At 48.7% G+C, this 14,336-nt stretch overlaps 1 protein-coding gene across 1 annotated transcript in view; it reads left to right on the top strand.

Annotated features, from left to right (window-relative positions):
* The window catches only part of Cngb1 (cyclic nucleotide gated channel beta 1), a 56,677-nt gene extending 48,790 nt beyond the window's left edge, over window positions 1–7,887 (top strand). Inside the window, exons 32-36 of the mRNA XM_013012640.1 lie at window positions 1,153–1,375; window positions 3,910–4,095; window positions 6,893–6,968; window positions 7,068–7,135; window positions 7,822–7,887. Coding sequence (XP_012868094.1) covers window positions 1,153–1,375; window positions 3,910–4,095; window positions 6,893–6,968; window positions 7,068–7,135; window positions 7,822–7,887 — 619 coding nt within the window. The remainder of the gene's footprint in view (window positions 1–1,152; window positions 1,376–3,909; window positions 4,096–6,892; window positions 6,969–7,067; window positions 7,136–7,821) is intronic.
* The last annotated feature ends 6,449 nt before the right edge of the window (window positions 7,888–14,336 follow it).

Below are 14,336 nucleotides of genomic sequence, written 5' to 3'. Positions count from 1 at the left end.
CCTTCCTGAATTATGGACTCAAATAACACAGGTGGCAGGGCAGGGCTGGGGCCTGTGAGGCCTCTGATGAATTATCCTGTTTGTATTCTCTGGCTGAGTGAGGAGGTGGGGGGGGGCAGGGAGAAAATGCAAATCTTGGTCAATTAATATCACTATGCACAATTTAAACCCATTGCCTCTGATTAGATAAGCAGCCAGTAATGGCCTCATTTTTAAACAAACAAGTTATGCTGGCAGCCTGATGAATGAATTTGCCAATTAGTAGTCTAGACCCGCAAGATTGCAGGCGAAATTCATTTGTTCTTGGGCCAAGTTGCTCATCACATATTCCCAGCACGTGGAGTCCCACAGAAAGACAGGGCTTCTGTGTGATGGGAAATTCTGCATGTACTGAGAGACATTGGGTGCTCCACTGCAGTCGATCAGGGCTATGATTCTGCCTGTACCACTTACTGGCAACCTCAGCCATGTGGCTCCCACACCCACTCTGAGTCTCAGTTTTGTCCAACTGTCAGGGGCACAAGAATCAGCATGGGCTAGAGGCATGGCTCAAGTGGTAGAGTGCCCACTGTGAGCAGACAAAGCTTTGAGAGAGCAAGAAGTCCTGAGTTCAACCCTGGTACACACACACACACACACACACACACACACACACGTACCTAGGGCTGGAGGTGTAGCTCAGTGGTGGAACAACTTTCCAAGCATTGGAGAGGCCTTGGGAAAATAATTATGCAAACAACCACAAAACACCTTTTCAAAGCTATCAGAATGCCTGATAATTGTGCAGAAGGGAAGAATCCATGAACACGCATTCGGTTAGCATGTGCAAGGCCCCAGCTCCCATCCCAACCCCTCAAAACCAGAGTTCTCAGCTGGGCACTGATGGTTCATGTCTGTAATCTGAGCTACTCAAGAGGCTGAGATTGACCATCCAGTCTCAAGGCTAGCCCAGGCAAGAAAGTCTATGTGACTCATCTCTAATTAACCACCCAAGAAACCAGAAGTGGAGCTGTGGCTCAAGTAGTAGAGTTAACTAGCCTTGAGCAGAAACGCTAAGGGACAATGCCCAAGACCTAGTACCCCTCCACATTGTCCCCCCTCCAAAAACCTACCCAGAGCTCTTGCCCCATAAAGCATATGGCTCTCTTTCAGGCGTATGCTGAGGAGTAACAACAAGCCCAAAGAACAGAAGAGTGTACTCATCCTCCCCCCACGTGCGGGCACCCCCAAACTCTTCAATGCGGCTCTGGCTGCAGCAGGAAAGATGGGGGCCAAGGGAGCCAAAGGCGGTGGCAAGCTCGCCCACCTCCGGGCCCGGCTCAAGGAGCTGGCGGCGCTGGAGGCAGCAGCAAGACAGCAGCAGTTGCTGGAACAGGTAACGGGGTGGGGGCCCAGTCACCCCGTCTGTCACAGATTTGCCCCAGGGAGAGGTTGAGACCCCTGAGCAAGGGCCATTCAGTGGTAAGGACTCCTTGCTTGCAAGTAACAGAAGGCAAGGAAGTTCAAGTTAGCTTGAGAATATAGAGAGATTTGGGATCCACTAATTGACAAGTTCTGATAAGACTCCATCCAAAAGCCCGGGGCAGCCAGGTACCTGTGGCTTCTGCCTATAATCCTAGCTACTTGGGATGCTGAGATCTGAGGATTGTGGCTCAAAGCCAGCCTGGGCAGGAAAGTCTTATTGTCAGTCATCAAAAAGCTGCAAGTGGAGCTATGGCTCAAGTGGTAGAGCGCTAGCCTTGAGCACAAAAGTTCAAGGACAGTGCCCAGGCTCTGAGTTCAAGCCCAGTACTGGCATCACACACACACACACACACACACACACACACACACACGCCCAGCTTAGCCTATGTAACTAGTTTTCCCAGGTAGATGGCTATGTGTGGGAACTCACCCTCCTTGGGGTAGCCCCAACAGGAAGCACAGCCATCCTAGCAAAAGTACCAGAACACATGCAAGTTCTGAGGAATGTTCAGTAAGCTGGGATGGGGTTGGGAGACCTGGGTCACACACGTGCCCAGTCCTGGGCCAAGAATGGGGGGAAGGTGAGCCCCAAGGGGACCCCCTGGCACTCTTGCCGAGGTCTGAGGATGGAGGCTGACCTCCCCAGGTGACAGTGGTGTTCTCCTCTGCTCCACACTGCGTCTGTGACAGCTGAAACTATTTGAAAGGAAAAATCCCACAGACAGGCACAGGGCCACTGCCCCCCACTCTCAGAAATGTAAAGGAAATATTCAAATGAGCTCTGAGACTTTTTTTTTTTCTCTGTGACTAAAGCCAAGAATGTCAAGTAGAATAATTGCACTAATTATGTCTGTTCATGACTATCCTTTGGGAAGACTACTTAGTGAACGAGGATTGGGGGAGGCCGGGGGAGACAGGCAACACGGGAGCGACTGAGCTCAGAGGGGACCCAATAAATTCAGCCTCAATCCAGGCTACTGTGAGTCAGAGGATCCACCCCGGGGGTCATTTGGCAGCCAGAGTCTGTCACGTGACATCCAAGCTACTTGGCTCTAAGACACTCTCCAGACACAGCCATCCAATGGTGCCACCCTGGCAGCAATGAGTGGCTGGCCAGCTGGCCAGGTACAGGAGGATCTGATGTGTGGGCTGCTGTGAGGGCTGAAGGCCGGGAACCTGACATCAAAATGGTTCCTTGCTCCTGTGTGTGAGCTAGCTGCTCAGAGGCGAATGCGATGTGCATGCGTGTTCTAATAAAGGCTTTCTCCTGCACTTGACAACAGCCAGGGCTGAATAGCGGGAGCTCAAGGCAAATCCCAGCGCTGTCACTGTGAACCAGGGAGGTCCCCCAGCTCTCTGAGACCCACATGCTCATGGTGGCCATGCGGGCTGTAAAGATGAAGCATGTGGCTTCGAAAGCCTTTGGTGACAGCTCTCCCTCAGCCTTCCCATGGTTCTCCTGGCTCTGGCCTGAGTTCCGCAAGTTCAAAATCCTGTCTGAGCATCCCATCCTAGAAGGGCATTGGCAGGGCTTAGCGTGAACAGAGCAGGGTGCAACCAGGCGCCAAAGCACCCAGGAACAGTGAGACAGCAGATCACCAAAGCCACCGTGGTGCCTTGGCTTCTAGAAGAATCCTGTCCCCTCCTACTGCCATCACCCCCTTCCCGCAAAGCCTTACTGTTGAGCAAGTCTTCGGGGAACTCTGGTCCTCATAGCCACTCCTCTTCCAGGGGTGCTGAGCAGCTGAGGGCCCCCCTCTAGACGCACACACTGGGGTCTGTTCCCTCTCCAGTTTCCTTCCCTGTACTGATAGGGTCAGAGAGAGCCACAGGGCTCACGGGCATCCACAAAGGCTTGTTCATTATACCCAGCTACAGCTCTGCCAGCGCCTCTTGAGGCAGACAGGGTAGAGGCTGTAGGCACCCACCAAGTCCCCAAACAAGGGTCAGTTCGGCCCAATGGCGGGCCTCAGAAGGGTGGCCAGGCTGCAGGTCCCCTGCTTGCATTACCTTTACCCAGGTCTTCGATTTCCTCACTGCCCCGGGACTGGCTATCCAAAGTAACAGGGGAGGGGAGGGGAGGGGAGGGGGCAGGCAGGATGGCTCAGCCTTTTGAGGCCCTTCCTCATGGGCATCCCTCACCTCCATGCATGGGACAGGGCCTAGCTCTGCACCTGAACTAAAGCCTTCACCCGGGCTTGCAGCCTACGACCCAAGAATTAAAAATGTCCCCAAGGCTTTCCATGAAATGTCATGGGCCTTTCATCCTTCAGTCTTCTGGTGATCCATTCTGTGCCTCCCAAATGCCGGTGATGCTCAGCTCCAGGCCCCGGCCAGGCCTCCCAGGGCCTGTCTGGCGTCCTGGGAAGTGGGAGCAGGAGCTGGCTCAGGCCCCTCCCAGCCCCCGGAGGAGATGCCTCACCACACACCCTTACTGGATTTCAGGCCAAGAGCGCGCAAGAAGCCGCTGGAGAGGGAGAGGCAGGCTCAGCCCCTGCAGATCAGCCGGCTCCCCCAGAACCCCAGGACGAGCCCACAACCACTCAGCCTCCACCCCCACCAGCATCCAAGCCTGAAGGAGGCAGCGAGAAAGAGGCAGAGGCGGCCAGGCCCTCGCAGCTGTCTGTGGAGGTGACGGAAGAGAAGAAGGAGGAGGAGGCAGAATGAGGTGCCAAGTGTGCCCCGCTTCTTCCCTGCCTGGCTGGGCCCGTGTGTCCCCATCTGTGTAGGTCCCCCCTAGAATCCCAGGACACCTTGGGTCAGGCCGAGGCGTGGAAATCAAATGTCACCACATGATGTCCCTAAGCTCCTGCGGTCCCTGGGGACCCCTGGCTCCTCCCTCTCCCCACCCCGCCGGTTACTGTTTTATGGAACAAGATGACTTTCCACTTTGAACGTTGCTGGGCAGAGGTCAGAATGGGGTGTGGACACCAAGGGAAGTTGGAGAAGGGAACCCATGGCAATAGGGTCCTGCAGAAATAGCCTCTCTGTTCCAAGGCTACAAAACAAGCCAGGTGTGGTGGGCCACACCTGTAACCCTAGTACTAGGAGCTGAGGCAGGAGGGTCTGAGTTCAAGTCCAGCCTGGGCTACATAGTATCTCAAAACAAGCAAGCAAACAAGCAAACAAAAAGTAGAAAACTCTGCAGGAGAGAGGGGGCAGCTGTGCTGATTAGCAGCACAGGAGTGCCGGCATCCTGGCCTGCGCATGGGGTGGGCATGCCCTTGCTGGATGGTCCCTTCAGAAGGGCCAGGCAGCCCAGCAGGTGTCAGGCTGGGCTCCTTGGTTCAGCCTCCCTGGGTAGCTGTGACTACAGGCACACTTGACCACATCCAGCTCCAGGCACACATGACCACATCCAGCTCCTTTTGTTTTGTTTCTGAAATCTAAACTGTTGTTTCCAATTTTGTTTTGGAATTTGTTCCTCATCAGTAGATACAGGGTATGCTTATAGCTTTGGGATAGTAGTGCATGCCTGTAATCCCAGCACTCAGGAAACTGAGGCAGGAGGACCATGAGTTAGAAGCTAGCCTGGGCTATATAGCAAGACTTTTGTCAAAAACAGAAACAAACAAAAAATCCAGGAGCTGGTGGCTCACGCCTGTAATCCTAGCTACTCAGGAGGCTGAGATCTGAGGATCATAGTTCAAAGCCACTCTGGGCAGAAAAGTCCATGAGATTCTTATCTCCAATAAACTACTCAGAAACAGCCGGAAGTGGCATTGTGGCTCAAGTGGTAGAGTGCTAGCCTTGAGCAAAAAGAGGCTTGGGGACAGTATCCAGGCCCTGAGTTCAAGCCTCAGGACCAGCAAAGAAAAACAAAACACAAACATAAAACAGAAAAGCTGGGTGCTCATAGCTGGTGCCTGTAATCTGAGGATCACAGCAAAACTAGCAAGAGCATACAAATCTTATCTCCAATTAACCAGCAAAAAGCAGAAGTGGAATGCGGCACAAGTAGTAGAGCACCAGCCCTGAGCAGAAAAAAACAAGAATGAGGCTGGCATGCCTGTTTGTTCAGTTCTCAGCGCTGGCATACGTACATACGTGTGTGTACACACAACGTACACTCATTTACTCATGGTGGGAATCTATTTGCGTGGTATGAATGTATTGTGACATCAAAACCACTCTTAACTGCAATGTTTCCAAACTTACATTGTCAATATTATTGCTACAATAAAAAAAAAAATCTTGTCCAGGGCCTGGAGGGTAGAGTGCTTGCCAAGCATGCATGAAGCTCTGGATTCCACCCCATTCTATACTTCAAATACTTGCTACTCTTTCTAACTGCGGGGAGTCTTGGAGTTGGGGAAAATCTTTTCACCCTTACCATCTGCATTTGTCATTCACAAATTTGTATCATCTCTTCGAAGACTGAGCACAGAGTTGCTGAATTACTTTAGCAAGAATTTCAGATATTACTATAAAATAAACATAGCTTTCAGTAGATGGCAAAATGTTCCAACAGCACCTTTACACTGTGAGATCCTATTTTATAAGGAGTCTTTTTTTTTTTACACGAATGTACTTAATCTTTTAGATGTCAGCCCTGGAATATCTAGTGCTTATTATATAAAGTAAGAGATTCATACAGTTCTTAAGGATTGTCCAGGAAGGAAAAATTCATTGGAAACGAGATTAGCTGAGTCTCAGATAAATTGAGTTGGAGACGAGTTATTCTCCAAATGATTCGGACTGATTGGTTGCAGAGGTGTGAATGGTACAGTTGCAACATTTTACAAGTCTCCTGTGAAAGCAGAATGTTTATGGATGTATCTGCCTCACTGCTGAGTAAAATGCCTCTGTGTTTCTACGTCTTTCTAGAAAAGGAATAGCAAGATATTTTTTTAAACTATGTAGATACTGTAAGCCAAGAAGCTGCTTAAAATTTTATTCTCAAAATGTTCAATACTGGGACTATTTAAATAGGTTTTCTTAGTCATCATGAACATTTTATGTATACTCAGGCCTTCCTATTACAATGCATTTTAATTAAAATATTTAGACAAATAGTCTGGGCTGGTGGATTCATTTTGAAAAAAAAAAAGTTGAAGGGGGTGGGGGAAGAACTGGGGGCTGGTGGCTCATGCCTGTAATCCTAGCTACTCAAGAGGCTGAGATCTGAGGATTGAGGTTCAAAGCCAGTCTGGGCAGAAAAATCCCCAAGATTCTTATTTCCAATGAACCAGTAAAGAGCTGAAAGTGGAAGTGTGTGTTAAGTGGTAGAGCACTAGCCAGTCTTGAATGAAAAAGCTCAGAGAAAGCATGAGGTTCCAGTACACACACACACACACACACACACACACACACGTGATGTGTGATAATACCTTTGTAGAACTACTGAGTCTCCTGTCCCCTTGATAAAGCTCAGGGGTCATCTCCCATAGACATCCTTGGGCCTTGACTCTATCCTGTACCCCTGCAGCTGAGTGATGTCCTCAGCAAACCTCCACGATCTCTAGGACTCCAAGCCCCTCCGATCATCACCCTCTTCAAGTCTGGTTTGTAAGCTGACTGTCCACAACTTCCAGGTCATTCCATGACACAGAGCACTAGTGCACATGGGCTCTGGATTCACACTTCCAGGCTTCCACTCTCAGTCTGGTCAGGGACCATGGACCTGCCTGTGCCCGGGAGCCCTCATCTGCAAGCTGGAGAGAATGACAAGGTACCATATAGGAGGACTTCGATGGTCAAATGGCAGACAGCTATTGCCACATTCTGAACTGGTATGTGAGCAAAGGCAGCTTGCATGCCCTTTGTTCTGCCAGGTTCTGCCTGGAATAGACAGGATGTTCCCTGGGAACAATGACTTCTCTGATGTCGGCGTCTGCCCAGGGTCATACACTCAGAATGGATGGAATCATCCCTTCCCTGGCTTTCTATCTTGTCTAGCTTTCTCTACCATAGACCCGACAGCAAAATGACAAGCCTACTTGCCTGGGACATTCACTCTGTGCTGGGACAGACCCAAGACAGGCATCATGGCATGGGATCTGGGAAGCCACCATGGCCCTGTACTCAAAAGGACATTGTAGTTTAAATTCTTAATGATCCCCGAACCAGGGTCTTTACACTTTTATTTGTATTGAGCTCCCACCAATGAGAGAGCCTGTCCTGGTTGGGTTGGGTTAGCATCAGATCTAAAAAGACTGAGTGTGTGTGGGGGGGTGCTTCAAGATGTCTTCTCTGCACACAACTTCTACCCCTCCCTCCAGTCCAGGGATCCTTCTGGCAGATTGCCTTTGGGTCAGGCCTGGTGACTCAGACAGGGTGAGCTCAGCCAGGCCCTTCGGCTCTCTTCACTGGGAAGTGGAAGCTTGAGAGCCCTTGCCTCTGTCTCCTTGCTAACAGAACGCTGGATTAGTGATGGGCATCAACACGCCCAGCCCAGGAGATGAAGATGAAGCCCTGGTCTAGACTGACTCCTGTTCACTCTTCTCTTGTCTGATACTTGCCTTCCTGGTCTTCCCTGTAGCTGGCTCAGCCATTTGGCTCAGTTCAATCAATTAATTACAAAGGAAGGGTGACAGGAAGCCTTCCTAATAAAGGGAACCTCCATCACTGCTGTCCTTTGCTCTGCTTGTGACAGTGTCCTGAGAATATATTTAGAGCTGTGGCAGCCAACTGGTTTCTGAACAGCCAGATACTAAGGCTAGGCCCAGAGCTCAGTAGCAGAGCATTTGTTCAGTATTAAAAGGCCCCTGGGTTTGATCACTAGCCCTGCAAAGCAAAGCAAAACTAAACAGGGTCAAGTGTGATAGTACATACCCGTAATTGCAACAACTCCGAGGCCACGCTAGAAGGATCTTGGCCTAAGGCCAGTCTGGGCAAAAGTGTGAGACCTTATCTGAAAAATAAACGCAAAACGACTGAGTTGTGACTTTTGTGGTGGACTGCTTGCTTAACAATTTTTGAGCCCTGAGTTCAATCCTAGTCTCCCCATCTTTTTCTACCCCTTTCAAAAAAAAAAGAGGAAATAAATAAATAAATAAAAAAGATTCAGATCGTGACACATTTGTATTATCAAACCAACCCCAAGACTCCAGACTACTTATTATAGGAGGTTTGTTCTATTGTTATTTAAGCCACTCTCTGAGTTTCATATCAATAATAAATGGACAAGAAAGGAAGGACGGAAGGAAGGAAAGAAGGAAGGAAGGAAGGAAGGAAGGAAAAAAGGAAAGAAAGAAAATGGGAACAGATGTATCATGATCCCTCCTTACCGCTTCCTCCCCCGTCTGGCTGGACAGTAACTACAGGAACCACAGGAACTACTGTTCCTGCTTGCCGCCCTTGGTTCCTGTCCTTCTAGGCTGCTCTTCAGCCTTCCTTGAATGATTTGAATCATGTTTGCTTTGCATACACTCCCCTTCTGCTTCAGTTGGTCAGATTTGGTTTCTGTTGTCACCAGGAAGAGGAAATTGGGATTTTTTTCTGGATGATTTAAATCTCAAGTTGCAGAGCAGACCACCCACTCTGGGTGGGTCCTTTCAGTTTAGCACAGGTACCTGGTTTGGGTTTCAAACCTGTTTACAAACAGGTCTTGGTTCCTAAATATAAACACCAGGAAGAGGGCACTCTGAGAATGAAAGGAGGAAGGGCTGGGGAGAGACAGGAAGCTGAGGGCCCAGATGTGTTTCCCATCAGCTTTCCCCGCTCCCTCTCAAGTGGAGGAGGGACTCACCGCAAAAGCCCACGGTGATCCTGAAGACCCACCCTGCCCTCTGTAAGTGCCGATTACAAAGGTGACTGGGCTCTGGACATGTGGTTGGTCCTGTCCGTGGCTCTGCCAAGTGGTCAGGAAGGAAATGGGAACCACATTATAGATGAGAAACTTCAAACTTAAGACAGGCAAAGGAAGCAGGCATGCATGATGGTGCACACAACTGTAATCCTAGTACTGAGAGGCTGAGGCAGGAGGATTGTGAGTTTAGGCCATCCTGAGCCACATACCTTTCCTAGGACTGGGAGTATGGCTCGAGTGCTTGAGCGCCTGCCTAGCAAGCATGAGGTCCTGAGTTCAGTCCTGAGTGCCATGAAAAATCTTGGGGCCAAACATTGTTCTGTTTATCTTCTGGATCTCAGAGGTAACACAGAAGCGATGGAGCAGTTCCCTCCAGACTGTGGTAAGAACATTCAAAGGTTGTTTGATAATGTAGCCAAAATCTACAGCTGTGAGCATGCTGTGAAGATTTGCTGGATGCCAGATCCTGGGTGTTATCCCTTCCATCAACCCAGAAACAAAGGGCAAGCTGGCCTGATGGCCCTTCCTACTTTAGTCTTTCTGTGGGCATGTGCTGTGCGCATGTGCAGGGGTCTTCCCTGGTCATGGTGGTGCCAGATTCAGAAAATCAAACACAGGATGTCCAGTTCGTTTGAATTTCAGATAAACAATGAATTAAAAAAATGTCTTACTTAAAAATCTCATAGGGGATATGCTATGCTAAAAACAAATTATGGGGTGGATACTGGTGGCTCATGCCTATAATTGTAGCTACTCAGGAGGCTGAGATCTGAGGATCAGGTTGGAAGCCAGCCTGGGCAGGAAAGTTCATGAGTCTCTTATCTCCAATTAACCACCAGAAAACTGAAGTGGAGCTATGGCTCTAGTGGTAGAGCTCTAGCCTTGAGCAAAAAAGCCCAAGGGCAGCATCTAGGCCCCCAGTTCAAGCCCTACAACTGACAAAAAATTAAAACAATTATATGTGGCTAATATGAACTTGAATTGGGGTGGGTGTATTTTGTCTACGCCCAGTGGAGACCAGTGTCTCCTGCTCTGCAGAAAAAAAAAATATACAACCTGGGTTATCAACCTGGGCACAGAGGCACTTTTACCCACAGGACTAGGCTTTTGATTGGATGTCTCAACCCCCCACCTCCCACACCCACCTTCTCCAGAGCCAGTTCTGATTGGTGGAGGAGGAAGGAAAATCCCTCCCCCGTCTGCAGTCAGTGTTCGGTGCCTAACATTTATCTAAATTAATGTTCTGAGTGCACACACGCGAGCTGTTCTGAATCTGTAACCAATTGCCTGTTAATAACCTTCAAGGAACAAATACTTCTCCACTGCGCGCTCCATGCCACAGGCCTTACTGCTGGCCAGGGAAGGTCCAGTACAATAGCCAGCCACTCCATTGAGGAAGGACCAGGAAAAATGTTTCTCTACCAAAAAAGTGAAAGGGGGCTGACACCTCACCCCACCCCTTTGGTGGGTAAAGTCTCCTGGGTGCTGACTAACTAGGCCTCAGGTGACTCCTAAGATCTGGTCGTGTTAACTGCCCAGCGAGCTAGCTCTGGAATCTTCCCTGCACCTTGGCCAGCTGCAGCCATTTGCACACCCACACCACCCCCAGACTTTGCATGTGGTTTGTTTGTCTTTCAGATGAAAGCAATTAACGAGATGCCTGGCCACAGCGGGTGTCAGCCCCTTCTCCTCTTCTCATTCCTGAGGTCTAAAATCGAAAGGGTTGATTCTTGAAGAAGAAACATGTTTTCTGACAGATCTGAAAGAGTAATTCCCAAATGGCTGGCAACTTCCGTGGAACTTGCTGGAACTCTAAAATAAAGTCTATGGTTTTAAAAACCAGATTGATCTCAGTTCAGTGGAGGGCAGTACCCTGATTTTGCCTGCTCTCCCAATCAACACTTACTTGAAGGTACAGAAGTTGAAGCATGGGGTGTGGGGAGCTGGGGTGTGGCTCCAGGCACGGAGGAAAAGAACTAGAGGTGGAGATCAGACCTTTCTTCTGATTCCTCCCAGGAGTAATTATTTGATGACCAGAGAGAAGACATTTTAAAAGAAAGGCTGGGGTTGGGGGGTGGGGGTGGGGAAGAGGTGAGACCCTTCATATGATTCAGACCTGAAGAATCCACAGTGGTGGGCAATGATTGTCCCAGATGTGAGTCATGGCTCCAAACAATGGATGAAACAGAGGCAAATACTGTTGAGTCACAGGATCTCTCAGCCTTGCTTAGAAGGAGATCACAGGGCACCCGCCCAAGTCTAATGAGTGGAGCCCTAAAAATATCTGCTCGATATTGCTGCTGGGAAGACGTAGGACTCTCACGTCAGCCAGTGATGACACTCAGCCTGGTACAGTCAACAACACCCAAAGCTCTGGGCGCTGGAGGATTCTGAATTGGTTTTCCTTGTTGGTTTGGATATTTGCAGAATTCCTAGAACGAGTCACTATAGAATTATATGAGACAATTTTTTTAGGCCAGTATAGCAAGAGGAGGAAATCGATCAGCTGTGGACCCTGTGTGCTTAATGATTAATTTCATTGCCATCTATCTGTGAGGTGTGTGTGTTTGTGTGTGTGTGTGTGTGTGTGTGTGTGTGTGTGTACGTACTAGGACTTGAATTCAGGGCTTGGGTGCTGTCTCAGCTTTTTTGCTCAAGGCTGGCATAGCTCCACTTCTGGCTTTTTGGAAATAAGAGTCTCATGCACTTTCCTTCCAGGGATGAGGATCTCAGCCACCTGAGTAGCTGGTGATACAGGCATGAACTACAGGTACCCGGCAACAAGCTGTCATTTTTGAGGTAGGTGATCAGAGAACAGGAGGATGGGAAACAAGAGCCAGGATTTTAGAGACAAAGCTATATTCATGAGCAACTTGGTTAAAAGCACTCAGGCACTATTTGCTTTGCTTTAAGTCTAATTCATGTCTCTCCCCGCCCCCCCCAACCTGCAACACTCAGTAAAAATGGAAGAAACAGCCTCTCTCTCCTTCTGACCCGCCTGCTTATGAGGCAAATAATCCGTGTGCTCTGGGAACTGAGCAAGGATGTCTTAAAGACATTTTCCGGTGGGGGATGGGGTGGGGAAGAGGTCTGGGGAGTGGGAAAATGACTCCTGTAGGGTCTAGGCACAAAAAGATTTGCAAAGGAAAATACTTATTTTCAAGGATGGACGTCTGTCTTCAAGGTCTGGCAGAACTCCATCCTTTGTTTAAAGGAACACTCAAAAATCTGTCCAAGTGACCCGAGGTTAGTCAGTAGGTCAACCTTGAACTTTCTAGGCCCAATTTCTACAACTACAAGAATGATGGAATGTACCAGGTGTCAGAACACAGGGGAGTGCTCATCCTGAGGTAAATTTGGGCAAAACCCCAACTTGCTTTTTCCCCATAAATACGCGCAGTGCTGGAGATGTCACTGTATCATTCCCAGCTGTGCCCGCGCTGTGCCTGCAGTGTGTGCCAGCTCTCTACCCTTCCTTTGCTTTACTGGTGAGCTTGCTTGGTCTGTACCTCGCAGTGTCCTCCAATTCTCTTCTGCAAGCGTCTTCCTGAAGCATCACTGGTTCGGATAATGGCTGTTTGGTGGCCACTTCTGCTGAGCGCTTGCTTAAGTCCATTTGTCCCCCTTCAGTGGCCCTGGTAGTGTGGCGTGTGTGTGTGGTACCCTCAGGGAACTGTCAAATATCACATTCTGTTTATCTGCAGTTCTGGTCACTGGAATGTTTCTGGATGAGGTCTCTAACGGTCCTGTGGCTCAAGGATGTGAGTCAGTTGTGAGACTTGAACTCAGAGCCTGGGTGCTGTCCCTGAGTTTTTTTGCTCAAGGCTAGAGCTCTACCTCTTTGAGCCACAGCACTACTTCTGGTTTTCTGGTAGTTAGAGATAATAGTCTCATGGATTTTCCTGCCTAGGCTGGCTTCAAACCACCATCCTCAGATCTCAGCCCCCTAAATAGCTAGGATTATAGACGTGAGCCACGAATGCCTGGCCTTTCTTATTGTTTTTTATACCATTGGAGGTTTTTATGGTTCTGGAAATGGTGTGTACATGTATCCAATAGACGGAGACTTCTATTTTGTACCTATGCTCCCAGGGACAGAAGTGGGGTTTGTTTAGTTTGTAAGACAGGGCTGTGTGTGTGTGTGTGTGTGTGTGTGTGTGTGTGTGTGTGTGTGTATGCACGCACATGTGTTGTTGTGATGCTAGGGATCAAATGCAGGGCCTCCCAACATGCTAGGCAGGTACTCTACCACTGAGCTATATCCCAATCCTGTTTGACTCATTAAAACAAAATAAATACTCTCACTCAGTGACTTTTCTCCATTCAAAATGACTCTATTATTGAAAGCCTTTTTCTCCAGGCAGAATCTAGAGGGGGAAAAAAAAAAGTAGTGTGTGGAGACAGATCTATACATTGATTTCAATGGCTGGGTTGCAGTAGGGCTGTCAGGAGTGAAAAATGGCAAAGGAAACCCACCCGCCCATCATAGGAAGCTCATTATTTGAACCAAAGAAATTCTTTCTAGTGAATTAAATAATTTCAATGACCGATTCAATTTGTTAACAATAAGGCATCCCTTTGTTATTACCAAAACCCCCAAAGGAATGCTAGGTATATCTGGAAGGTTCATACAGCTTATCAGACAAAAGGGCTGGGACGGCCAGGATAAGAAGGGCCGTTTTCCCGGCTGAGCCTTTGTTGGATGATATCAGCTCAAGGCTGTGGCAGGCCCATTCATCAAGCTCCGCTCACATCTAGCAGGCTGTAAGGAGAGGCAGGATTGTGCAGTGTCATTGCAGGAAAACAAACTCTTAGGAAAAGCTGGACTTTGAGACAACACATACTTATTAAAGAGCAAAAAGGCGATAAGGGGCCATCTGTGGGCAGACAGAATTTCCTAATGGAATTGAGGGACCCAGGCATTAAGGGAAATATACAACAACATTTACATTTCAATGGCGGTGAATATAGAAAGGTCATTTTCACCTGAACTTGATGTGTTCTAAAGGAAGTGGGATTCATTTGCAGGTGTCTTTCTTGTCAGACAATATGCTTGGGGCATCGATCTTAAGCATTGGGAGAATTTTCATTGCTTCTTTATTTAAAGTTTGGTTTTCAGACT

This window comes from Dipodomys ordii, unplaced genomic scaffold (genome assembly GCF_000151885.1).
Source record: "Dipodomys ordii isolate 6190 unplaced genomic scaffold, Dord_2.0 Scaffold18, whole genome shotgun sequence".
In the NCBI taxonomy this organism is placed as follows: Eukaryota; Metazoa; Chordata; class Mammalia; order Rodentia; family Heteromyidae; genus Dipodomys; species Dipodomys ordii.
The sequence above is the reverse complement of the archived record's forward strand: the minus strand, read 5'-3'. Positions and strand labels throughout refer to the sequence as shown.